The 25,716-nt window shown below is 38.3% G+C and overlaps 1 protein-coding gene across 2 annotated transcripts in view; it reads left to right on the top strand.

The window, feature by feature from the left end:
* srbd1 (S1 RNA binding domain 1) overlaps positions 1-25,716 on the top strand; it is a 293,464-nt gene that overhangs the window by 100,467 nt on the left and 167,281 nt on the right. For both annotated transcript variants that reach the window (XM_073050686.1, XM_073050685.1), the window contains exon 16: positions 15,419-15,510. In XM_073050686.1, the coding sequence (XP_072906787.1) occupies positions 15,419-15,510 (92 nt within the window). The remainder of the gene's footprint in view (positions 1-15,418; positions 15,511-25,716) is intronic.

The following is a 25,716-nucleotide window of genomic DNA, read 5'->3' as shown; positions in this document are numbered from 1 at the left end:
TGCTCCTGATAAATGTCCGCAATGGATGGTAGGGAGACCCTATGATTCTCACAGTTGTTCTCACAGTCCTTTGAGGAAATGAGATCAGTCTGTGTTCCTGCATGGTCTGAATAACCTTTTATGTTGTCAAGAAAAATCGTTAATTTCTGAGTTGATATTCGAGTCAGGTGCAATCAGTCATATGTTCCAGTGGATAAAACTGATGTAAAGAAAGGTGCAGGGAAAAAGGACTTTGTGTCAAGGTATGGCAAGGCAAGTACGAGAGGAAGAGAACGATATTGCTGGATTATCTCTTTTGGGAGTCAGCTGTTGAACATAAAAATTAAGTAGCTAGATAAGGAATTCTATCACCGTGGGATTGAAGGCTATGGGTCAGGAGGGTAAATGAGATTACTGCGATGGCATGACATGGGGTGAAGGGCCTGTTTCTGTGCCATATGAACTGATCTAATTAGATTGAAAATGGCTGCACATGTTAAGAAGAGTAGCAAGTATGAAGATTGCTTCATAAGACACTCGTAAAACTGAATAGACTCAGCATGGGAACAGGTTCTTTGTTCCACCAGGTCTGCACTGTCATGATAATGTAAACTAATTCCATCTATCCAATCTAAACATTGTCCATATCCTTCTGTAGCCTGTTAATGTGCCTGTCCAAATACCTCTTAAATGTTGCTATTGTATCCGTTTCAACCACCTCCCCTGGCAGCACATTTCAAGTATATGTTCTATAGACAGGAGAAATTATTATGGGTCATGAAGAATGGTTCAGGTATTAGACAAATATTTTGTATGTGTTTTTGCTGCAGAAGATGTAATGAGTTTAGCAAAAGTGGAAGGGAGCCAAAAGTCTCCTGGCATTCAAAGCTTAGCCATCAATATCACTGCAGATTAAAGCCAGGCAAATCTGCTGATCCTGTGTCTGCATCCTTGATGTTCTTAAAGAGGTTGCTGTAGAAATAATGAATGTTTGACTGATGATCTTCCGAAATTCTACAGATTTTGAAATAGCCCCCAACAGATTGGAAGGTAACAGCTGCACTATCTTTTAAAGAAAATGGAGAAACAAAAATACTAGGGAAATATGGAGTAGTTGGTCTGATCTCTTTTGTTGGCAGAATGTTATATTTCATCATTAATGGTCATAGAACAGGACAATGGTCAAATCATTCTGCAGTGCATGAGGTAGGACAAGGTGAAACATTAACAATGCAGAATGAAGTGTAAAAATGACAGAGAATGTGTCGTGCAGGCAAACAAAGTGCAAGATCGTAAAGTATATTGTGAGGTTTAGAGTTTATTTTATTGTATAGGAAGTTTGTTCAAGAGTTTGATTAAGTGTTTAGCACCACATTTCTCCCCAGGTAGAATTTTACTGATCATTTGTCATGTGTTCTACACTTATTGGCCATTTAATTAACACTGTGGCTGTATTTGTCATGTATGTTGACAATGTATTAAGCCATTCTTTTGATTGGAAGTAAGAATGAATACAGAATTGGAAACATAATTAAGATTTTAACTATATACAGTATTTGAGATGCAAGTGTTTGTTAGCAGTGTGAGAGAATATCATATTTTTACTTTTCAGGAAATATATTTGCAATAAGCTTTTCCTTAACTGCAGTTTGATACTGTCAGGCTCCACTGGAAGCATACAAGAAGCATGAGTCAGCAAAGAAATTAATATTAACAAATCACAAACTTAATCAAAAAGGCTAATGGAATATTAGTCTTATTGCAGAAATAGCATGCACCATCAAATTGAATAGAATCTTGATGCAGTGTTATCTGGGGTTTGATTTTGCTTTGTTTCAAACCTTAAAAGGAAGGGAATTACTCATATTCACCAGAATAATGACAGGTATAAAAGTTAGAAGCAAATTGGACATTAAATGGTAGTATTAGATTAGATTAGATTTAACTTTATTGTCATTGTGCCAAGTACAGATACAAAGCCAATGAAATGCAGTTAGCATCTAACCAGAAATGCAAGGAATAATGTTATTTACAAAATAACTGCAAATAAAAAGTAAGTGCTACAGCACACAAATATAAAAGTACTGAGACAGTACAATATGGGTGCAATACTGCTTAGCGCTGTGATGTGAGGTTCAGCAGGGTCACGGCCTCAGGGAAGAAGCTCTTCCTGTGCCTGCTGATGCGGGAGCAGAGGCTCCTGTAGGACCTACTGGATGGGAGGAGAGTATAAAGTCCATGGTTAGGGTGAGATGCATCCTTGATAATGCTTTTCACCCTGCCCAGGCAGCGTTTATGGTAGATGTTCTCAATGGTGGGCAATTGAGTGTGATAAACTATTTAGGGAGTATTTAAAATTAAGATAAATTGCTTATCTATCAGGTTATCAAGTAATATTGTGTGAAAGATTAAATCCTACTAAAGTTCATATTTACAGAGGATCTAAGTGATTGGCAGAATAGGATCATTTCAATAATTGTCCTATTCCTGTTCCTCAATTACTGATTGGCCCGGCTGCTGCATTAGACATTTAAATCCAAACATATTAGAAGTTGCATGTTTTGAGCATTCAAATCAGTCTTAATACATGTTTTAATATCCTACTGCAGTGTTGTTTATGCTGAGAGTTTTGCCCAGATTTTTATAGGTTAGCAATACTTCAGTCAGCAGTCTAGAAAGGGGACTACGTAATTTTGATTACATCATGGAATTTGATATAGAAACAAACACAAATTACAATCAGCAGAACAATGCACATTGTATATAATGCTTGATATTTTATTTATTTGGATGGGAAGGAAATGGAGGCAAGACACCATATTCCTTGTTTTCATCTCTCATGTCTTTCCACCCGCATGGTCATTTGACTCATCTGCTCTAAAGTAAACTGTTCATGGAACTCAATAAAATTATAGATTAATAATGTTCACTGTATCCTTTGTACCTTAAAGTTTTAGTGCTATCAAAACTCTGCATTTTGTTCCTCTAAGTATCAGCTAGTCTCAGTAATAGAACTCCTTTTTGTCAGAAGGCTGTGTCATGGTCCTGTTCTGCATGTAATCGAGGTTGACATTTCAGTACAGTTCTCTGAAGAGATGTTAAACCAAGGTTCCATCTGCCTATTCAGGTGAATGTCAAAGGTGGCACTATTTGAAGGAGAGTGGGGATTTCTTTCTGATGTTCTGGCTAAGATTTATTCCAAAAAATAACCCGTCAAAACACAATTAACTCCCCTTCTAAAGTAATTTATTAATTACAAAACACCCTTGAGTTCCTTGATAGCTGCAGGTTTTTTGTTATCATTTTCAAAACTGAATTTTAAAAATGCTTGCAGTAATTAGGAGGTTAAAGTTATGTCAGGCGAATGTCCTTAGAATATGAACCTTGAAATGAGCAGTAGGAGTACTGTGTATATCTTTGAAAAAAATCCTGTGTACCTCATTTTTATGAACTCTGTAAGAATAAATATTGCATGGTTATGAAAGTAGTTTAACCAACAGAACAAATCTCACTGGATGATCTTGTATGTATACAATACTTTGATAGATTTAGATCTTGCAGCTTGTGTGTATTGTGATTTTGGATTAGCAGAATCTGGAAATCTTCAGTAACAAGATTTGAGTGTAAAGTAAGTCGAAGTTCATACTTTGACAGTGATTTGAAATGATTTGGCAGGTAAAGGAAACTTCTTATCACCAGAATATGGCAGAATGTTATAAATTTGAAAAGCACAGATGTACGGAGAGCACTTTTGGCAATATAAAATGGGTAAATTGAAAGTTGAGTTACATAGAAACATAGAAAACCTGAGTTTAATGTAATTGAACAAGTTAGAGAAAAGATTGCAATATTAAAGAAAAGTTTTTCAAAAATTGCTTCCTCTACATTACTATAAAATTGTATTAGTTCCTAATAATTATCAAGAGATGAATTCATCTGCCATGTTCTTATAATTAATTGTAAATGAACAAAATCAGTTTAGACATCAAGTACAGATAATGGACTACCTTCATGCAATGCTGATTGCACACTCCAAATCTCTATTTTCATTGTAACCTTCATTGTAATTCCTAACTTGTTGAAGTAGTGAGATCATTTCATTTTCACTCCCAGTCATTTCTGGCATATCCAAGCGTTAATGCTTGAAACTTTAGAGAGCAAAACAGTTCAGAAGTGCCTTACTGCTTATTTCTCTTGAACTATCAGTGGCAAAAGTCGCTCCTTTTTGAATGCAAACTGTTGCTATCTAAAAACTGGTCACTTCACTCTGAGCACAATGTAGTGTCTAACGGCCACACATGTGCGTGCGGCTGATACTAGTTAGAAACTGTTTGGTAGCAGTCTTTTGCCCCAATTAAAGAAGCAGCGTAGTGTCCCAAATAAGCAATGGGAATCCTCGCTATTTTCTCAATTAATTTTTATCATTTAGGAGGTGTCCTAAATAAATTTCTGCCCTGATTAACTGATGGCCCATTTAACTGGAGTCCACTGAAAATTAATTTCAAGTTTTGTGGCATAAGTCTTCATAAAGCCTAAAAATAGCTATTTTTGGCAATTTCTATGTAATCAGTTATTCTACCTAATGCGGATTTTAATTAGCCATCTAATTCTTTGTTATGTTGTTTTATTTCACCGTTGAGCAACTATTTAAAATATCTACATATTTTAAATGTCATACCTGTGCTCATCTTCCCCGTTCCATTATGCTCCAAGAATCTATAAATGTAATTTACAAATAGTCTAAACTTTGATTTTTCACATTTGTGTTATATGAAATTTTAAAACAAAGTATCATAGTACAACTCTTGTTCAAATCTGTATATTAATTTAATATATTGCATACAGGGTATTTGATTAGAATGGAAATATTGTTCCAGTTTTAACACATTAGATCACTTCCATTATAAAATATTGCTTTTTGAATAACAAGACCTGATTCCTTGGAAGTAAATTTTATCTACATCAGCAATTTACTGCTCGGGACATTCATTTCAATATATTTGAAGTCTGAAATAATACCTTCATCACACTGAATTGTAAGTAATTGTCAGCTGATATATAATTCTGTGAATTTAAAGCTGACAAAACACATACTGGGATGGCAAGGATAGAATGATGCCTTTACACTGGGTTCAGTTCCCGCTATTACCAAGGAATTTGTGCATTCTCCCCATAACTGCATGGGTTTCCTCCGGGTGCTCCGGTGTCCCCTCACATTCCAAACATGTACTGGTTGATAGGTTAATTGGTCATTCTAAATTGTCCCATGATTAGGCTCGAATTAAGTTGGGGTATTGCTGGCCGGCGTGGCTTGAAAAAGAAAAGTAAAGCATTCGATAAAAGCAACTGAATGACTGTGAGTGTGTAATTCAACTATTATAAAGCATAAAAATAGTTACAATACCCTTATAACTAGACAACAGGCATAGTGTTGTATAAAACTCTTAAAATCCATTCGTGTTTCCTGAAAGTGAGTGTTTGAAAATGGACATTATTACTTCATTAAATTTAAAGCAAGGGATGTGTGGTGTTAGTGTTGGGAAAATCTGTTTGCAAAGGGTTTCAGCTTGGTTTCGGGTGTGACTAGATTTAGCATCAGAATTGAGGAACAGACCTGTGGTGTGATTAAGAGCAACTGTATTGTACCCTTGGAGTTCTGTCATCACCGCGTGTTTTCAGTCAGGAAGCATCTGCTTCCCATTGTAATTTGCTAATGATTTTTCTCTCTAACTGCATTCTTATATGCAGGTATCAGTAGATATTTTCCAGCAAACTGTACTTACAAATTCTCTTACGGATGACTTTTATGTGCTGACACAAAAGCTATGGGCAGTTATGTCTGAGGCCAGACCACTGGCTTTGTTAGGAGAGGTCCTGTTAATACAGTGCGTCATTGCAGTTGTAGTGCCTGATTGAACTTTATAATATGAACCACACTGTGTTCTGACATGGTCAAAAGGATGTCTTTTCAACTTTGCGAAAGCTTGACGTGACTCCGTCAACAGCACATTCACTGGATTTGTGAAATTTCGCATTGTTGCAGATTTGAGCTCTCAATGATGCTGGCAGTTTATTTGCTCCAGTAGACTGTTTGCTACATCAGTCTACCACTGGAGTTGCCTCTTAGTGCATCTGTTTACTTTGCAGCCGTGAAACCCAACGATAAAACCTTCATGACTCAGATTTGTTTTTTGTATCTTTCACCCTTATACTATTCTGACTTGTCTGAGTAAAGGCTAAACTACTGCGAAACTACTTTTTTTAGTTGTGTCCCCCTTTTGGAACAAAAATCGTGTTAGGATTTACATATAACCATATAACAGTTACAGCACAGAAACAGGCCATCTCGGCCCTTCTAGTCCATGCTGAATGCTTACTCTCACTAGTCCCACCGACCTGCACTCAGCCCATAACCCTCCATTCCTTTCCTGTCCATTTACCTATCCAATTTTTTTTAAGTGACAAAATCAAACCTGCCTCTACCACTTCTACTGGAAGCTCATTCCACACAGCTACCACTCTCTGAGTAAAGAAGTTCCCCCTTGTGTTACCCCTAAACTTTTGCTCCTTAACTCTCAACTCATGTCCTCTTGTTTGAATCTCCCCTACTCTCAATGGAAAAGCCTATCCACGTTAACTCTATCTATCCCCCTCATAATTTTAAATACCTCTATCAAGTCCCCCCTCAACCTTCTACGCTCCAAAGAATAAAGACCTAACTTGTTCAACCTTTCTCTGCAACTTAGGAGCTGAAACCCAGGTAACATTCTAGTAAATCTCCTCTGTATTCTCTCTATTTTGTTGACATCTTTCCTATAATTCGGTGACCAGAACTGTAAACAATACTCCAAATTTGGCCTCACCAATGCCTTGTACAATTTTAACATTACATCCCAACTCCTATACTCAATGCTCTGATTTATAAAGGCCAGCATACCGAAAGTTTTCTTCACCACCCTATCCACTTGAGATCCCACCTTCAGGGAACTATGCACCATTATTCCTAGATCACTCTGTTCTACTGCATTCCTCAATGCCCTACCATTTATCAATCTGTATACATAACTTCTTAGTAATAGTGCAACATAAGTTGAACCTCCTCTTGGGAATTGAGGCTCGGCAAGTGGGAAACACTTTGGGACCAGCCTTCATAATTCTATTAGCTTTGAAATTAACATGGACAAAGATAGGACTGGTGCAAAAGTTGAAATTCTAACCAGGACAAGGCTAATTTTGATAGCATTCGACAGGAACTTGCAAAGGTTAATTGGTAAAGGCTGTTAGCAGGTAAAGGGACATCCATCAAGTGGGAGGCTTTTAAATGTGAGAAAGGGAGAGTTCAGGGACAGCCTATCCTTGTTAGAATGAAGACTAAGGCTGGTTAGGATTAGGGAACACTGGTCAGAGAAAAGGAGGCATTTGCCAGGCATGGGCAGCTGGAATCAAATGAATCTCGAGGGTAATAAGGGATGTAGGAGAATATGTACACGACACTGGAAGAACTCAGCAGGTCAGGCAGCATCCGTGAGAAAAGAGTAGCCAACATTTCGGGCCGAGACCCTTCATCAGGAATGGGGGGGGAAGAGAGGGCCGAAGCCCGGTAATAGAGATAGGAGAGGGGGTGTAGAGAGTATGCTTAAGAAGAAATCAGTAAGGAAATAAGGGAACATGAGCTATCCTTGACAGATAAGGTAAAAGAGAATCCTAAAAAATTAAAGTATCTTAAGAGCAGAAGGGTAATGAGAGAGAGAGAGAATAGGTCCCCATTAGGATTGGTGTGACCTTCCATGTGTGGAGGAAAGTGAAGTGGGTGATGTCTTCTCATCTGTATTTGCTATGGAAAAGGTCAGGGAAGCTTGGGAAATATGTTCAGAAACATATCAATATTATAAGAGTATGTGTTGGTAGTCTTGAGGTGTGTTAAGATGGATAAATCCTTGTGGGCATGTTGGAAGCTAGAGAAGAAATTGCTGGCAGAGCTTTTTCTACCTCATTTGCCGTAGGTGAGGACAACTGGAGAGGTGGCTAATTTTGTTCCTTTAAGGAACCAACAAGCATAACCTCAATGGTGGGAAAGGATAGAAAGGAGCAAGAGGATTGATGAGGGCAGGGCAGAAGATGTTGTTGACATGGACTTCAGCAAATGTTTTGACGTGATCCCACATGGTAGGCTGGTCTGAAAAGTTATCACATGGGATCCAAGGTGATCCAGGCAACTGGTTACAAAATTGGCCTGGAAGATGAAATCGGTGGATTGTGGTGTGAGATTGTTTTTCAGACTGGAGCCCTGTAACTCGAGTTGTGCCACCGAGATTAGTGCAGTGTACCGTATTGCTTATTATATATACATATATATATATATAAATGATTTTGCAAATGTAGGTGACCTAATTAGCAAGTTTGTGAATAATTGCAAAATTGTTGATGCGGTGGACATTGTAATGTTACAACAGGACTTAGATCAGCAGGCAATGTGGGTAAAGGAATGTCAGATGGCATTTAACTCAGGCAAGTGTGAAATACTGCATTTATAGGAAATCAAACCTGGGCAGAATATGCACAGTACTGTAAATGACAGGGCGCGAGGGAGGACTGCAGAACAGAAAGATCTGGTGAGAAAGATAGAAGTGGCGACACAGTAGACAAGGTGATGAAGAAGTTGTGGAGCATGCTTGTCATCAGATGGCGAATTGAGTACAGGGGGTTGGGATGTCATGTTACAGCTGTTCAAGACATTGGTAAGAACTGTGTGCTGTTCTGCACGGCGTATTGAAGGAAGGATATGCAGAGACGGTGAAGAAAGATTCATAAAAATGTTAGCAGGACTGGAGGGCTTGATTTTTTAGGTTGGGACTGGAGCAAAGGAAGATGAGAAGTGACCCTATAAAAGGGCATAGATAAGGTAAATGGGTCACCGTCTTTTCCACAGGAGGGTGTCTAAAACTAGATGGCATAGTTTTAAGTGAGAAAAAAATAGAGCATCTAAGCAATAGGTTTCCACACAGGATAAATGGAACAAAGTGGCAGAAGCAAATTCAATACACATTTAAAAGATACTTGGACAGATTCGATGACAGTTTATATTGGGATATAGCCCAATGCAAGCAAGTAGGACAAGCTCATGAACGTACCTTAATTCACCTTGAACAAGTCAGGACTATGGGTTTTTTCTATGCTGTATAGCTCTGGTTCTTTGTTTTTTGGATTACCTGGTTAAGCTAACAGAACCTTTCATTTAATTGAAAGGGGATAACTTATACTGAACATATTAAGCTGCATCTAACTTTTTTAAATGATTTTGTTTATAAGTGGTTTAACTGCATAATATGGCTTGCTTCTCTCCAGACTATTAGATATCAGAATACTTTTTAATAAAGAACTTCCAATTTATACTGTTGAATTTCCTTGGAATAAGTTTTTTCAAATAGTACTGAAGTATATCAGTTCTGGAGGAAATTGTAAATGTTACTTCACTCTTTTAAAAAGAGAGGGAATCTGAAGAAATTTTAAGCCCGTTAGCCTGACTTCAGTAGTTGGGCAGATGTTGGAATCCATCAAGGATGAGGTTTTGGGATATGTGGAGGCACATGATAAAATAGGCCTAATTTAGCATGATTTCCTTAAGGGGAAATCTTGCCTCACAAATCTTTTGGAATTTTTTGAGGAAATAACAAGCAGGATAGTTAAAGGAGAGTCAGTCGATGTTGTATACTTGGATTTTCAGAAGGCCTTTGACAAGGTGCTGTACACAAGGCTGCTTAACAAGATAAGGGCCCATGGTATTACATGGAAAATTCTAGCATGGATAAAGCTGTGCATGATTGGCAGGAGACAAAAAGTGGGAATAAAGAGGGCCTTTTCTGGTTGGCTGCCAGGCGGTGACTATTGGTGTTCTGCTTGGGTCGGTGTTGGGACCATTTTTTATGTTATATATTAATAAATTGCATGATAGAATTAATAGCTTTGTTGCCAAGTTTGAGGACAATATGAAGATAGGTGGAGGGGCAGATTATTTTGAGGAAGCAGGGACTCTGCAGAAGGACTTGGTCAGATTAGGAAAATGGTCAAAGAAGTGGCATTTGGAATGCAGTGCAGAGAAGTGTATAGTCATGCACTTTGGAAGAAGGAGTAAAGGCATGGACTCTTTTCTAAATGGGGAGAAGATTCAGTAATCAGTTGCAAATGGACTTGGGAGAGTCCCTTTGCACTTATGAGTAAGTTATTATCAGAGTATTGCGAGAAGTTTTGGGCCCTTATCTACAAAAAGATATGCTGGCATTGGAGAGGGTCTAGAGGAGGTTCACAACAATGTTTCCAGGAATGAAAGGATTTATGACTGAGGAGCTTTTGATAGCTTTGTGCCTGCACTCGCTGGGGTTTAGACGAATGAGGGGGCATCTCATTGCAACCTACTGAATATCGAAATGTCTGGATAAAGTGGATATGGAGAGTATGTTTCATATTGTAAGTGACTCTTGGATCAGTGGGCACAGCCTCAGAATAGAAGGATGCCCATTTAGAAGAGAGATGAGGAGGAATTTCTTTAGCTGGAGCATAGTGAATCTGTGGAATTCATTGCTACAGAAGGCTGTGAGGGCCACAGATGCTCTCAATGACACAAGTCATTTGATACATTTAAAGTAGAAGTTGAAAGGCTCTTGATTAGTCAGGGTGTCATAGGTTATGGAGAGAAAGCAGGAGAATAGAGTTGAGGGGTAATAAATTAGCCATGGTGGAATTGCAGAGCAGACTCAATGGATTGAAAGGTCTATTTCTGCTCTCATGCCTTATGGTCTTATATGGGGCATACAAGTTTTGTGATAGCAAATTACATTGTAGATCTTCATTAAAGATCTGAGGATCTTCTACGAGGCTGTGGTGGCCAGTGCTATCATGTTTGCTGTTGTGTGCTGGGGCAGCAGGCTGAGGGTAGCAGACACCAACAGAATCAACAAACTCATTTGTAAGGCCAGTGATGTTGTGGGGGTGGAACTGGACTCTCTGACAGTGGTGTCTGAAAAGAGGATGCTGTCCAAGTTGCATGCCATATTGGACAATGACTCCCATCCACTCCATAATGTACTTGTTAGGCACAGGAGTACATTCAGCCAGAGACTCATTCCACCGAGATGTAACACTGAATGTCATAGGAAGTCATTCCTACCTGTGGCCATCAAACTTTAAGACACCCTGAGCCAATAGGCTGGTCCTGGACTTATTTCCACTTGGAATAATTAACTTATTATTATTTAATTATTTATGGTTTTATATTGCTATATTTTTTCACTATTCTTGGTTGGTGCAGCTGTAACGAAACCCAATTTCCCTCGGGATCAATAAAGTATGTCTGCCTGTCTGTAAATCTTGAGAATTATTTCACAAGCAATAATTATAAATACATTTCTAAGATTAAAACAGAAAGACTATCAAAAGTATTGCATTGAGGGGTGACACCTCATTGAAATTTATTGAATGGTGAAAGGCCTTGATGGAGTAGATGGGGAGAGGATGTTTTCTATGATGGGAGAGTTTAGGACCAGAGGACACAGCTTCAGAATAGAGGGGCGTCCTTTTAGAACAGAGATGAGGAGGATCTTTAGCCAGAGACTGGTGAATTTGTGGAATTCTTTGCTACAGACAGCTGTGGAGGCCAAGTCTTCATGTATATTTAAGGCAGAGGTTGAAAGATTCTTGATTGGTCAGGCCATGAAGGGATACGGGGAGAAGCCAGGAGTCTGGGGCTGAGAGGAAAATTGGATCAGCCATGATGAAATGGTGAAGTAGACTCAATGGGCCAAATGGCCTAATTCTGCTCCTGTATCTTATGGTCTTATGCCCTTCAACACTGGCACACCTCAAGGATATGTGCTTAACACACTGCTCTATTCTCTGTACACACCCGACTGTGTGGTTAGGCACAACTCAAACATTATCTATAAATTTGCAAATGACACAGTTATTGTTGGTAGAATATCAGATGGTGGTTAGGAGGCATACAGGAGCGAACTTGATCAGCTGGTTGAGTGGTGTTGCAGCAACAACTGTGCATTTAACGTCAGTAAGACCAAGGAATTGAGTGAGAACTTCAGGAAGGTGAAGTCAAAGGAATACACACCAATCCTCATCAAGGGATCAACAGTAGGAATGGTGAGCAATTTCAAGTTCTGGGGTGTCAGCAGTTCTGAAGATCTATTTTAGGTCCAACATGTTGATGCAATTACAAAGAAGGCACAACAGCTGCTGTATTTAATTAACAGTTTGAGGAGAATAAATTTATTCAGATATACCGTGGAGAGCATTCTAACTGGTTGTGTCACTGTCTGTTATGGAGGGGCCACTGCACAGGATAGGAAAAAGCTGCAGAAGTTGTAAACTTCTTGGGCACTAGGCTTAAAAGTTATTCAAAAGGCGGGATCTGTCATTAAGGACCCCCATCACATCACCCAGAAGATGCCCTCTTTTTATTGCTACCATCAAGGAGGAAGTACAGGACCCTGAAGACATGTACTCAATGTTTCAGGAACAGCTCCTTCCCTACCACCATCAGATTTTGAAAGAACAATGAATCCATATGCACTACCTCATTTTTTTTTCCTTTGACTACTTATTTCTTGCACTACTTACCAGTATTTAATTTAATTTTTGTAATATTTTATTCTAATTGATAGTTTTTTGTTATGTATTGCAATGTACTGCTTCTGCAAAACAGCATTTCACAACATATGCCAGTGATAATTAAACCTGATTCTGATCGTTTATCTGATCTACTAAATAATAGAAATAAAATTATTAGACATCAACTTAGCAACTGAACTTCATGGCCACTAGGTGGCAAGAGTGTCACAATAATATAATGTGTGTTTCGTTTTAAGACTGAATTACTGAGCAAACGCAGGATAAAATGACAAGTCATAATAGTAAATAGGGGATGTCGTAAAGATACTGCTCTCTTTCTTGCATGGTCACTTCCCTCTTTCTCCCTTCCCCTCTGTCTTCCCTTCTCTCTCATTCCATTCCTCCCTCCCTCCCCCTGCTCCAGGAGCTCAGCAGAGTGTAAAATATTTAAGACTTGGAACAAAATAGACCTCTTAAGATGGATTGCATTTAAAACTTAATCCTTTCCAGGTTTTGTTTTCAAATCTGATGTTATTTTTATCTTAGATTTGTGTTGAACTAAATAAAAAACTTTTACGAAGTGTTTCTTTTTATTAATTTATATCTTCATCAACTTGCAATGTGTGTTAAAGTTCTTTTAAAAAATATTGTTTTGATCCATTCATTGGAATGTGCCAATGACCAATCATTTAGAAACATAGAAACATAGAAAATAGGTGCAGGAGTAGGCCATTTGGCCCTTCGAGCCTGCACCGCCATTCAGTTTGATCATGGCTGATCATCCAACTCAGAACCCTGTACCCGCTTTCTCTCCATACCCCCGATCCCTTTAGCCACAAGGGCCTTATCTAACTTCCTCTTAAATATAGCCAATGAACCAGCCTCAACTGTTTCCTGTGGCAGAGAATTCCACAGATTCACCACTCTCTGTGTGAAGAAGTTTTTCCTCATCTCGGTCCTAAAAGGCTTCCCCTTTATCCTTAAACTGTGACCCCTCGTTCTGGATTTCCCCAACATTGGAAACAATCTTCCTTCATCTAGCCTGTCCAATCCTTTTAGAATTGTATACGTTTCAATAAGATCCCCCCTCAATCTTCTAGATTCCAGTGAGTATAAAAGCAACAAAGTATTTATAAAAGCAACTTCAGGGGCAAGGTTGGAAGCAAGTTATTTAATTTTCCTCACTTAATTTTCTTCTTCTGAAATTGCTGGTTCATGTTAGAAACACAAATAATGCCCAGTGCTTTAAGCTAAAGTGTTTGTATCTTTACAATGTACCAGGACATTGATGGCTCCCACACACCACTGCTATGGTACATGGTGCATTTGTGCACTGAAACGTCAGCGTTTCCATTAAATATCTCAAGGGAAAATGGTCAACTTAGTTATGTGCAGGTCCTTAGGACTACAGGCTGCACTTGCAGTATTCCCAACAGTATTGGGCCCCATATCTCAGAAAGGATGTGATATCATTGGAGAGTCAGGAGGAGATTCACAAGGACGATTTTGGGGAGTGAAGGAGTTTACATACGAGGAGCATTTGCCAGCTTTGGGCCTGTACTGACTGGAACTTAGAAGAATGCGGGGGGATCTCATTGAAATCTACCGAATGTTGAAAGGAGTCGATAAGGTGGATGTGGAGAGGATGTTTCCTGTGGTGGTTGGCATCCAGAACTAGAGGGCACAGCCTCAAAATTGAGGGGTGACTTTTTAGAACAGAGGTAAGGAGGATTTTTTTTTTAGCCAGAGAGTAGTGAACCTGTGGAATGCTCTGCCACAGACAGCGGTGGAGGCCAAGTCCATGGGTATATTTAAAGCAGAAGATGATAGTTCCCTGACTGGTCAGGGTATCAAAGAATATGACCAAAAGACAGGTGTATGGGGTGGAGTGGGATCTGAGATCAGCCATGATGGAATGGCGGAGCAGGCTTGATGGGCTGAATGGCCTAATCCTGCTCCTATGTCTTATGGTCTTAAGAGAGCCACACAGGCAGTTCACTGTTTACTTTGGTAATTAAGGGAAAGTGAATCTATGGAAATATTATTTGTTCTGAACTGAGCAGCACAATGAGAGTTCTAAGTCACCAGTACAACTGCTTAGTGCTGATACAGTATTCACCAGATGACCAAAATCTTGTTTTCACTATTGGAGCTAGTAAGGGTGAGTGAGTGTTCTTAGCACAGAATCATTCCATGGTTTAGAACAATGAGGCAATGTTGCCGCTCTATAAAACTGGCTAAGTCACTCCTTAGAGTACTGTGCTCCGTTCTGTTCACCTCATTATAGGAAGGATATAGAAACTTTAGAGAGGATGCAGAGGAGATTTAGCAAGATACCGTCTGGACTAGAGAGCATCTTTTATGAGGAAAGATTGAGTGAGCTCGGGCTTTTCTCTTTGGATTGTTGAGAGGTGATTGGATTGACATAGACATATGATATTATGAAAGGTATAGATAGAGTGGACAGCGAACTCCTTTTTCCCAGGTGACAATGGCTAATATCAGGGGACACTTGTTTAAGGAGAGTGGAGGAAAGTTTAGAGGAGATGTCAGAGGTGGGTTGTTTACACAGAGTGGTGGGTGTCTGCAATGCACTGCCAGGGGTAAAATGGAACATTCAAGAGACTCTTGAATAGGCACATGGAAGGAAGAAAAATGAAGGGTTCTGGGCTGTATAAAAGGGAAGTTTTAGATTGATCATGTAGTTGGTTTACGTTGATCAATACAACTTTGCAGGCCAAAGGCGCTGTAGTGTGCTATATTGTTCCATGTTCTAAGCAATCTTCCTGTTTATTAAAATCTTTTTTAAAAATAACTTTTACAGTATTACCAATGAAGCTGGTGCCTCCATATATAGTGTTAGCCCAGAGGCTGCTAAAGAGATGCCCAGTCTGGATCCTAATCTCAGAAGTGCAGGTGAGCTAAATTCCAATTCATTTGTGTAAAAGTCTGCATTTAGCTAATTAAACATTTAGATTGCTGGCTTTATTTAAATATAATCTGTATCGCATTGCTGATACAAATTAAAAGCCAAAATTCCAATTTAATCTAAACAAGGGGTGCATTGTTTTCCTCCTTCAGAAATTTGCTAGCAAAACTACATTTCCAGTAATTGAATTTTCTCAGTACAGTTTTCTGAGTTGGCATTTTATTCAAATCCTTCATGCTGATGTGCAGTTTTATCAGGACTCACTGAAAAGTAATTGAGAATAGCAAATCATGTCTTCATTTTCCCTTTACTAAACCTGACTGATCGTCCAGCCTTTCCTTCTCTTGATACCTCAGTGGCTCAATTTCTTTGAACTATTGATGGAATACAGTATTAACATCTTGCTAAGAGTACACACTTAAATTTCTTCAGGCCCATTTTAATCCTTCGTTCTATTTGGTTTATTCATGATCTATTATAAATATTGTATACATTGCTTTACATCATTTTAAGTTGTAATCTTTAGGATATATTGGAACTATTCTAAATACTTCATTACTTCATTTCAATATTGCACTGAAGTTAACTTAATCATTAACTTAGAGCTTAACCCATCATACAGTTGATCATTGGGCCACTACAATATTTTCCATTAACCATTAGGATGTAAGAAAAATCAGAAATATTCACTTACTTTGACTACTAATATAATTGCTACTTAATACAAATAAAGCACCTTCATTTTGATATACCTTTTGACTCAAATTTGTAAAAATTTTTAACTATTTGGATGTGATTTCATTGTGAAAATAGTTTTTCTGTGCTGTAGTCACATTTTAGTTGGGATGAATATTTTCCCAATCAAATTTTGAATTAGTGGCTGGGATGGAAATGAAACACTGTAATTATGGTTTCCTGTTCTTACTGATGCCCACGTGTGAATTAACAGAAAAAATGTAATTACATGCATCCCAAAGTGCTGTGTTATGGAGCTTTTGTATGTATTATACAGAAATTTGACAGTCAGCTTCTTCCTTCTAGATTGTATAAATTTGTTTTAGTACTTACCAAATATATGTACGTCTTGCACTAACCATACCCTTACCTTCAGGTATTATCTTTCATTTTGTGGGAAGCTTACAGTATCCCAATTTGTAGCTGCATAATATACAGTGGTGTTAGAAAGTTTATGAACCCTGTAGGATTTTCTCTATTTCTGCATAAATATGACCCAAAATATGATCAGATCTTCATGCAAGTCCTAAAACTAGATAAAGAGAACCCAATTAAATAAATAACACACAAACATTATACTTGATCATTTATTTATTGAGAAAAATGATCCAATATTACATGTATTTGTTGGAAAAAGTATGTGAAGCATTGCTTTCTGTAACTGGTGTGACCTCCCTCCCTGTACAGCAATAACTTCAACCAAACATTTCCAGTCACTGTTGATCAGTCCTGCTTATCAGCTTGGAGGAGTTTTAGGGCACTCCTCCTTAGAGAACTGCTTCAACTCTGGGATGTTGGTGGGCTTCCTAGCTTGAACTGTTTGCTTCAGGTCCTTCTACAACATTTCTATAGGATTAAGTTCAGACTTTGACCTTTTCTTCTTTTTAAACCATTCTGTTGTTGATTTATTCTTGGATCATTGTCTTATTGTATTATCCAACTTCTCTTAAGCTTCAGGTGAAGGACTGCTACCTTGACATTTTCCTGTAAAATGTTTTGATACCGTTTTGAATTCATTGTTCCTTCAACGATCGCAAGCTGGCTGGGCTCTGAGGCAGCAAAGCAGCCACAAACCATGATGCTCCTTCCACCATGCTTCACAGTTGGGATGAAGCTTTGGTGTTGTGCAGTGCCCTTTTACCTCCAAACATAGCAGTGTGCATTTCTGCTAAAAAGCTCAGCTTTTGTCTCATCTGTCCACACAACATTGTCCCAGAAGCATTGTAAAATGTTATAGAAAGTCATTTGCAAACTTGAGCCATGCAGCAATGTTTATTTTTGGAGAGCAGTGGTTTCCTTCGTGCTTGCCTTCCATGAACACCATTCTTGTTCAGTGTTTTTCTGACAGTGGACACATGAACGGAGACTTTAACAAGTTCTAGAGACTTCTGCAGGTCCTTGGGTTCTTCTTCACCACCTTCAGCATTGCATGTTTTACTCTTGGTGTGATCTTTGCAGGATGCCCACTTCTAGGGAGAGTAGCAACAGTACTGAGTTTCCTCCATTTGTAGACAATTTCTCTTACTGTGGACTGATGAACACTTAGGTCTTTAGAAATGCTTTTGTAGCCTTTTCCAGCTTCAGGCATATCTACAATTCTTCTAAGGTCCTCTGAAGGTTGTTTTGATTGAGGCATGGTGCACATAAACAGATGTCTCTTGGGAAGAGCATCACTGTCTGTAACCTCACTTTTTTTGTCTTTTTTATAGGGCCTCTACAACCCACACTTCCAATCTCTTCTCATTGCTAGGAACACCTGACTCCAAATAGATTTTATACTTTTTCCAACAAATACATGGATCATTTTTCTCAATAAATAAATGAACAACTATCATGTTTTTGTGTTATTTATTTAATTGGGTTCACAAACTTTCTAACACCGCTGTAAGCTAGATTTGTTTCTTCAAGTGATTATTTAATCAGACACTTTTAAATATTTTTGTTTGCATTTAAAGATTTGTAAAGTATTTTTTCTGTTAGCACTTAAGATGTGTATTATAACCTTTTCAAGATTGTATGTAGTGTTCAGAATTACACAGAGAAATGGCACGGGAACAAAATTTATTTTTTAATTATTGAGTCAGTGCATCATATGGTATAACTGCTCTTAAAATGCATTTCTGTGATGCCAACAGACCAAGAATGAATATTTGCCCCTTAATTTGCTGAAAAATGAGTTAAACAATACAAAAATGTTTAGTATTTGCTATTGCTTTTCTTAAGTTAATAGGGATATTATCTTAAGTCATGGGCAAGTTTTTGACTTCCTTAATGTAAAGGTATTTTAAGTGGAAATTTCTACTTTTTAAGTTGAGGCATATTTGATTGTTGTAACTAAAAATAAAGGTTTTTCTGACCAATTGCTAGTCTGTCTTAGACAGCACTGCTTGAAGGAGGATCCCCAAAAGGGCACCGTAAAGCAAAAGGTCACATTGTGAAGTATTGTCAACTCCCATCTGCCTGTCATTTATCCACAGGCCAAAATACATTGGATTAATTTACACTTAAACTGGAGCAAGCTGCTTACACTTTGCCTTTGTGAAATGCCTTCTGGCTTCCCGTGTTATGAATTTGAAGCCGTAATATCAGTGAGGTCAAACCCTAGAGGATGTGTCATGAAAATAGGTGCACAGTCACGGCTGTAATGGTACTTAGTGTGAATAGAAGTAAAGCTCAGAGGAAGCATAATTCCTTCTGACTGTTTCTTAAGGAAAGAAAAGCATTTAACAAACTAGGTGTGTGGGAATTTTGCCGCAATGTCAACTTAAGATATTGTCTACATTAACCTTAAACCTAAAAGAGCATTGCTTGCTTTTAGCAACATAAAAGGAAAAGGTCACTTTTCTTTTAAGAGAATGAAACACTTATTCAGCACCACTGTTTACAATTACATAATTCTTAGCTGTCATTAGATAATATAAAGTCATTAATTAGCAACATACTGTTTGCAATATTTATCCTATGTTGAACTGTATTTTAGAGAAATTTATTGAACTTACAGTGATTATATATGTCAAAATACTTTGAGACACATTTGATAAAGATCCAGTTACATTTTAGGACTTTAAATTTAAAAAATATTTTGTGAGTTAAAACAAGCTTTATAAGATGCAATCACAAATAAGGTACTGTGTTTGATCAGTTCCTGATCCTTATGTCATTTTCTGTGCATGTTGAATTACTTGTTTCATCTAACAAAGCGTATGATGGTAGTTACGACTGTTTGATTTTTCAAGATGAGGACTTGCATCTATCTTCTACTAGCATCACAGTTTCAATGAGAGATACTTACAGAGCAGACAACTATCTTATGTGAAATGACATAGTTCATGGTGTAATTTATAGGCCAGTGGCAAAAGGGTTCTCACATCATAGAAGTGACAGTGGTAGCCTGTCCCAAGTATCACGCGCACAAAACTGGCTGAGCGTTTCAAAGGACTTTGATCATTTGTTGAAGGTTTATTGTAAGCACATTGCAAAATTGTGATTTCTACTCCATATGGCCTTCAGTAACCTGACAAGGACAGTAAATCACTGCATATAACAGAATGGTTAATTGAATAGCACTCAGGACTTTGAACCATTGTTCCAGAAAGATTGTTCCAGCAATCTCACCAGAGCAGCTGAAATCTGGAGTTTTCAACAAAAATCACATAACACTCTGAGATTATTGAATTGTTATTAAAAGCCTACCTGGTCACTAATGGAGAGGGAATTTGTCAACCTTACCTGGTCACATTTAGATGTGATTCCAAATATAACGATATGGTTTATTCGTAACTCCTTCCATAGTGGCAATAAAGGATGGTTCTTTTTAAAACAGTTTTTGTTTGAAGTTTGTAACACATTGGAATGAAATACATTTGATGTACTGAATTATTGATCTTGATTTGGAACCTAAGTAATTTCTACTTGTACTGTAGCCAGATTGGTATAGACTTGTTAATGGTACATTTATGTTGTGTCCTCAGAATTGGCATTTTAACTCTATTAACATTCCTTCAAAAATCTTTGGTTTAAAATGTTAATGCCTCACAACTAATACAAAACTATCCACCAGGATTTTGACTAGAATTCATTAACCATATAACCATATAACAATCACAGCACGGAAACAGGCCATTCCGGCCCTCCTAGTCCGTGCCGAACTCTTAATCTCACCTAGTCCCACCTACCCGCACTCAGCCCATAACCCTCCACTCCTTTCCTGTCCATATACCTATCCAATTTTACCTTAAATGACACAACTGAACTGGCCTCTACTACTTCTACAGGAAGCTCATTCCACACAGCTATCACTCTCTGAGTAAAGAAATACCCCCTCGTGTTTCCCTTAAACTTTTGCCCCCTAACTCTCAAATCATGTCCTCTCGTTTGAATCTCCCCTACTCTCAATGGAAACAGCCTATTCACGTCAACTCTATCTATCCCTCTCAACATTTTAAATACCTCGATCAAATCCCCCCTCAACCTTCTATGCTCCAATGAATAGAGACCTAACTTGTTCAACCTTTCTCTGTAACTTAAGTGCTGAAACCCAGGTAACATCCTAGTAAATCGTCTCTGCACTCTCTCAAATTTATTGATATGTTTCCTATAATTCGGTGACCAGAACTGTACACAATATTCCAAATTTGGCCTTACCAATGCCTTGTACAATTTTAACATTACATCCCAACTTCTGTACTCAATGCTCTGATTTATAAAGGCCAGCGTTCCAAAAGCCTTCTTCACCACCCTATCTACATGAGACTCCACCTTCAGGGAACTATGTACTGTTATTCCTAGATCTCTCTGTTCCACTGCATTCCTCAATGCCCTACCATTTACCCTGTATGTTCTATTTGGATTATTCCTGCCAAAATGTAGAACCTCACACTTCTCAGCATTAAACTCCATCTGCCAACGTTTAACCCATTCTTCTAACCGGCATAAATCTCCCTGCAAGCTTTGAAAACCCACCTCATTATCCACAACACCTCCTACCTTAGTATCATCAGCATACTTACTAATCCAATTTACCACCCCATCATCCAGATCATTTATGTATATTACAAACAACATTGGGCCCAAAACAGATCCCTGAGGCACCCCGCTAGTCACCGGCCTCCATCCCGATAAACAATTATCCACCACTACTCTCTGGCATCTCCCATCTAGCCACTGTTGAATCCATTTTATTACTCCAGCATTAATACCTAACGACTGAACCTTCTTAACTAACCTTCCATGTGGAACTTTGTCAAAGGCCTTGCTGAAGTCCATTGCTCTGATTTCCCAAGCAGTGTGTCCTAGATACTGATTGAGGACTGAAATTTCAGTTTATTTTTTGTACAAATTAATGTACTTGAAGAAGTGATCCGAATTGATTATGAATACGAGTTAATAATGGGAGAAATTGCAAAGAATTCTCTTATAGTATTCTGGATATAAATTAGCAGTTTAAGCCCCATAGCTAACTTTTGATGGGCTACAGTATTAAAATGTATATTGCTTTTAATTTACTGAATAATATGTTTAATGAATATCTTTCTGAAAGCTAATGACCACACACTATTCATAGAACATAGAATAGTACAGCACGTTACAGGCCCTTCAGCCCACAATGTTGTGCCGACCCTCAAACCCTGCCTCCCATATAACCCCCCCACCTTAAATTCCTCCATATACCTGTCTAGTAGTCTCTTAAACTTCACTAGTGTGTCTGCCTCCTCTACTGACTCAGTCAGTGCATTCCACGCACCAACCACTCTCTGAGTGAAAAACCTTCCTCTAATATCCCCCTTGAACTTTCCTCCCCTTACCTTAAAGCCATGTCCTCTTGTACTGAGCAGTGGTGCCCTGGGGAAGAGGCACTGGCTGTCCACTCTGTCTGTTCCAGTTAATATCTTGTACACCTCTATCATGTCTCCTCTCATCCTCCTCCTCTCCAAAGAGTAAAGCCCTAGCTCTCTTAATTTCTGATTATAATCCATGCTCTTTAAACCAGGCAGCATCCTGGTAAATCTCCTCTGTACCCTTTCCAATGCTTCCACATCCTTCCTATACTGAGGCGACCAGAACTGGACACAGTACTCCAAGTGTGGCCTAACTAGAGTTTTATAGAGCTGCATCATTACATCGCATCTCTTAAACTCTATCCCTCAACTTATGAAAGCTAACACCGCATAAGCTTTCCTAACTACTCATCTACCTGTGAGGCAACTTTCAGATATATATGAACTTGTTGATTGCCTTAGGGAAACTTGGATAAGATACTGAACTGCTGCAGTAGGCTGCTAATATGATATATGTCATTGAAAGCTAACTGACCATTACTCAGAAGTTTAGAGATTTGGGGATGTGAATAAGAGACCAAAATCTCCAGTGAATTTACTGTATTTGCTCATTTGCAAAGATTCAATAGAGCTGATATCTCAAGTGGCCATCCGAAGTTTGAAAACTGCACGGCACTAATGAATTGGCATTTTATGTGGACCTTTTGCAGATAATGTAGAAAGAAGTTTTATGCATTTTTTAACATTGTTAAAGTGAATCTGGGGTGTTAAACATATGGCCCAATAAATATCACAAAACAGTCTGAAGTTCATTGACCCAGAGCCCATATTTTGAAGTTGTAAAAATGTTCTGCATCTCATTTTATAGCATGTTTGTAATGAATGGGAACCAGATTTTATAACTGGGTACTAACTTGAGAATCTACTTTAATATTTTATTAACGGCCCAAGAAAATATAAATGTGCTTATGTTTGGAAACCCTTTTTAAGTTTGAAGACTTAATTGCTATGACTTCATATTTGCAGTCATATTTTTAATGTATTTCTCACATCTTCCCCACACTGTGCCCCATTTGTCGTGATACAGAGGGCAGCCAAACTACATTTATTCTGAGGCTACATGGGAGGAATCAAATAAAATGCCCATGTATTTTTGTTTCTAGTGTTTTCCTGGCTGCCACAAGAGAATAATTTTCATAACTGGGATCATTAACAAAGATTCTCAAAATATTTTAGGTATTTTTTTGCAGTAACAGCATTGACGACATTATAAAAGAAGCAAACTTGCCCTGTTTGACTTCATTTCATGTGATGAGAAATGTGCTGGAATTCATTGTCAGCTGGTTCAAAAGCTAACTCAAAAGTCTTTTAAGCAAATGATTGAATTAAATGGTTAACCTATAGACAAAACTTTAAAAAAAATGCAGAATCTTTTATAAACTGCCAATCTTGGGTTCTTGCCTAATATGACAAGTTCTATCAAAAGAGTACAGAGAAGATTTGCAAGGATGTTGCTGGGTCTGGAGGACCTGAGTTATAAGGAAAGATCGAGTAGGTTAAGACTTAGAACATAGAAGATTGAGAGAAGATTTGATAGAGGTATACAAAATTATGAGGGGTATGGATAGGGTAAATGCAAGCAGCCTTTTTCCACTGAAGTTGGGTGGGACTACAATGAGGTCATGGTTTAAGGGTGAAAGGTGAAAAGTTTAAGAGGAACATGAGGGAAGACTTCCTCACTCAGAGGGTCATGAGAGTGTGGAATGAGCTGCCAGCGTAAGTGGTGCATGCAAGTTTGATTTCAAAGTTTAAGTGAAGTTTGGATAGGTACATGAATAGTAGGGGGTATGGAGGGCTATGGTCCTGGTGTAGGTCGATGAGAGTTGGCAGTTTAAATGGTTTCAACATGGACTAGATGGGCCAAAGGGCCTATTTCTGTGCCATACTTTTCTGTGACTCTATAACATTTTTCCCAGAGCAACAATGGCCAGTACCAGAGGACAGATGGTTAAGAAGAAAGTTTATGTCTGAGGTAGCATTATGTCTGTGGTAGGTGCCTAGAATGCATGTGGTGGTAGAGGCTGAAACATTAGCGTCACTTAAGGGACTTCTTAGATGAGCAGTTGGATGTAAGAAAAATGGAGGGTTATGGGCTGTGTAGGAGGGATGGGGTTATATAGGTTGGAACAATGTCATGGGCCGGAAGGGCTTGTAATATGCTGAACTGCTCCATGTTCTATGATAATTAATGATTGTCAATAAATGCAGGACTTGCCACAGATACCCGTGTTATATAGAAGTAAATGGAAAAAGTAGTCAATTTGATTCCTAATGTTCTGCCTGATCGTCCAGTCACTCATATGTACCTTATGTGTCAATGCCTGAGTTAAAGAATTGAAGAAATGTTTAGGAAAAGGAAATCTGCACAAAATGGTAGAAACATTCAGCAGGTCAAGGACCACCTATGGAAAGAAAAACAATTAATGTTTCATGTCAAAGATATTTTAAAAAATAATATAATGAGACAATATAATGCTGACCTCTTCTGGGCTTCAAGATTGCATCAAGAGAGTGGGAAGACACAACAGGGGAGGGGGGTGACTCTGGGACACCAGGAGTCATCATTGAGCCCTCCAGAGATGTAGGAAGGAGGGTACCCACTTAAACTCCTGAGTGCCCACCCTGTGTTACTCCCAACATCAAGGCAGTCTTGAGCAAGTGCTCATGATCCATTGGCACGAGGGATTTTAACATTTTATCCTGTGGTCTTTTTTTTGATATTTTTGGATATATATAGTGGGTTGGGCGAGCATGTGTAGAGAGAGAAATTCTACAACTCTACAGGGTAAAGATTTCAGGTCACTGACCACTTGTCAGAATTGACTAGTTACAATACAAAGAGAAAGGCTGGTTATCTTAGATTATAGAATTTAGGGTTAAGTTTGAAGTGTAAGTTAAGAGAATTAACAGAGCTCCTTGAGCTAGATTGGATTTTTTTTGGAAAACATAGAAGTCAGACTAGGATAATCAAAATGACAGGCAACTGGAAAGTCAAGATTAGCATGGTAGACTGAATTGAGATGTTTTGCAAAGTGCTAACTGAATCTCTGTTTGATTTCTCTTTTATTGAGGATACACATTGTGAGCACTGAATATAGTATATAAAGTGAAAGAATTGAAAGTTTAGATCCCTCAATGGTGGGAAGGAAATAAATAAAATGGGAGATTTTGTGTTGTGATTTTGTTTATGAAGTTGGTGTTGGTGAGGATAGACCAGTGTATCTTAGTGTTACAGATGGAATGGTGGAGAAATGTTCAGGTGTTTTAGATCAAAGTAAAATAACTGAGGAGTGAACAGAAGCTATAATGGATAAATTCAGGAGAGAGACAAGAAAGTTTTCGAACAATGAGGTTCTCAGTACGTGAAATGATTGTCTTAGAGCCAGGGACTAAACACCTGATATTTTTTAAAGAAACTATTGTATGCTACAGTTGGTGAAGTTTAAAATATTTCTGAACATAGACAAATTTCTTCCCAATCTATAAAATGTCCTGTAGTCCTGTAAAATGGTAGAAGCAAGTCACAAAAATTGTTGTTTGTCAGTGGATTCCAAAGGTTTGGGAAATGGCCCACATTTTCCAGAGTAGGATCACAAAATTTTATACAATCACGAACCTTTA

Source organism: Hemitrygon akajei, chromosome 7 (genome assembly GCF_048418815.1).
Source record: "Hemitrygon akajei chromosome 7, sHemAka1.3, whole genome shotgun sequence".
Lineage (NCBI taxonomy): Eukaryota > Metazoa > Chordata > Chondrichthyes > Myliobatiformes > Dasyatidae > Hemitrygon > Hemitrygon akajei.
This window is presented reverse-complemented; position numbering and strand designations above follow the sequence as displayed.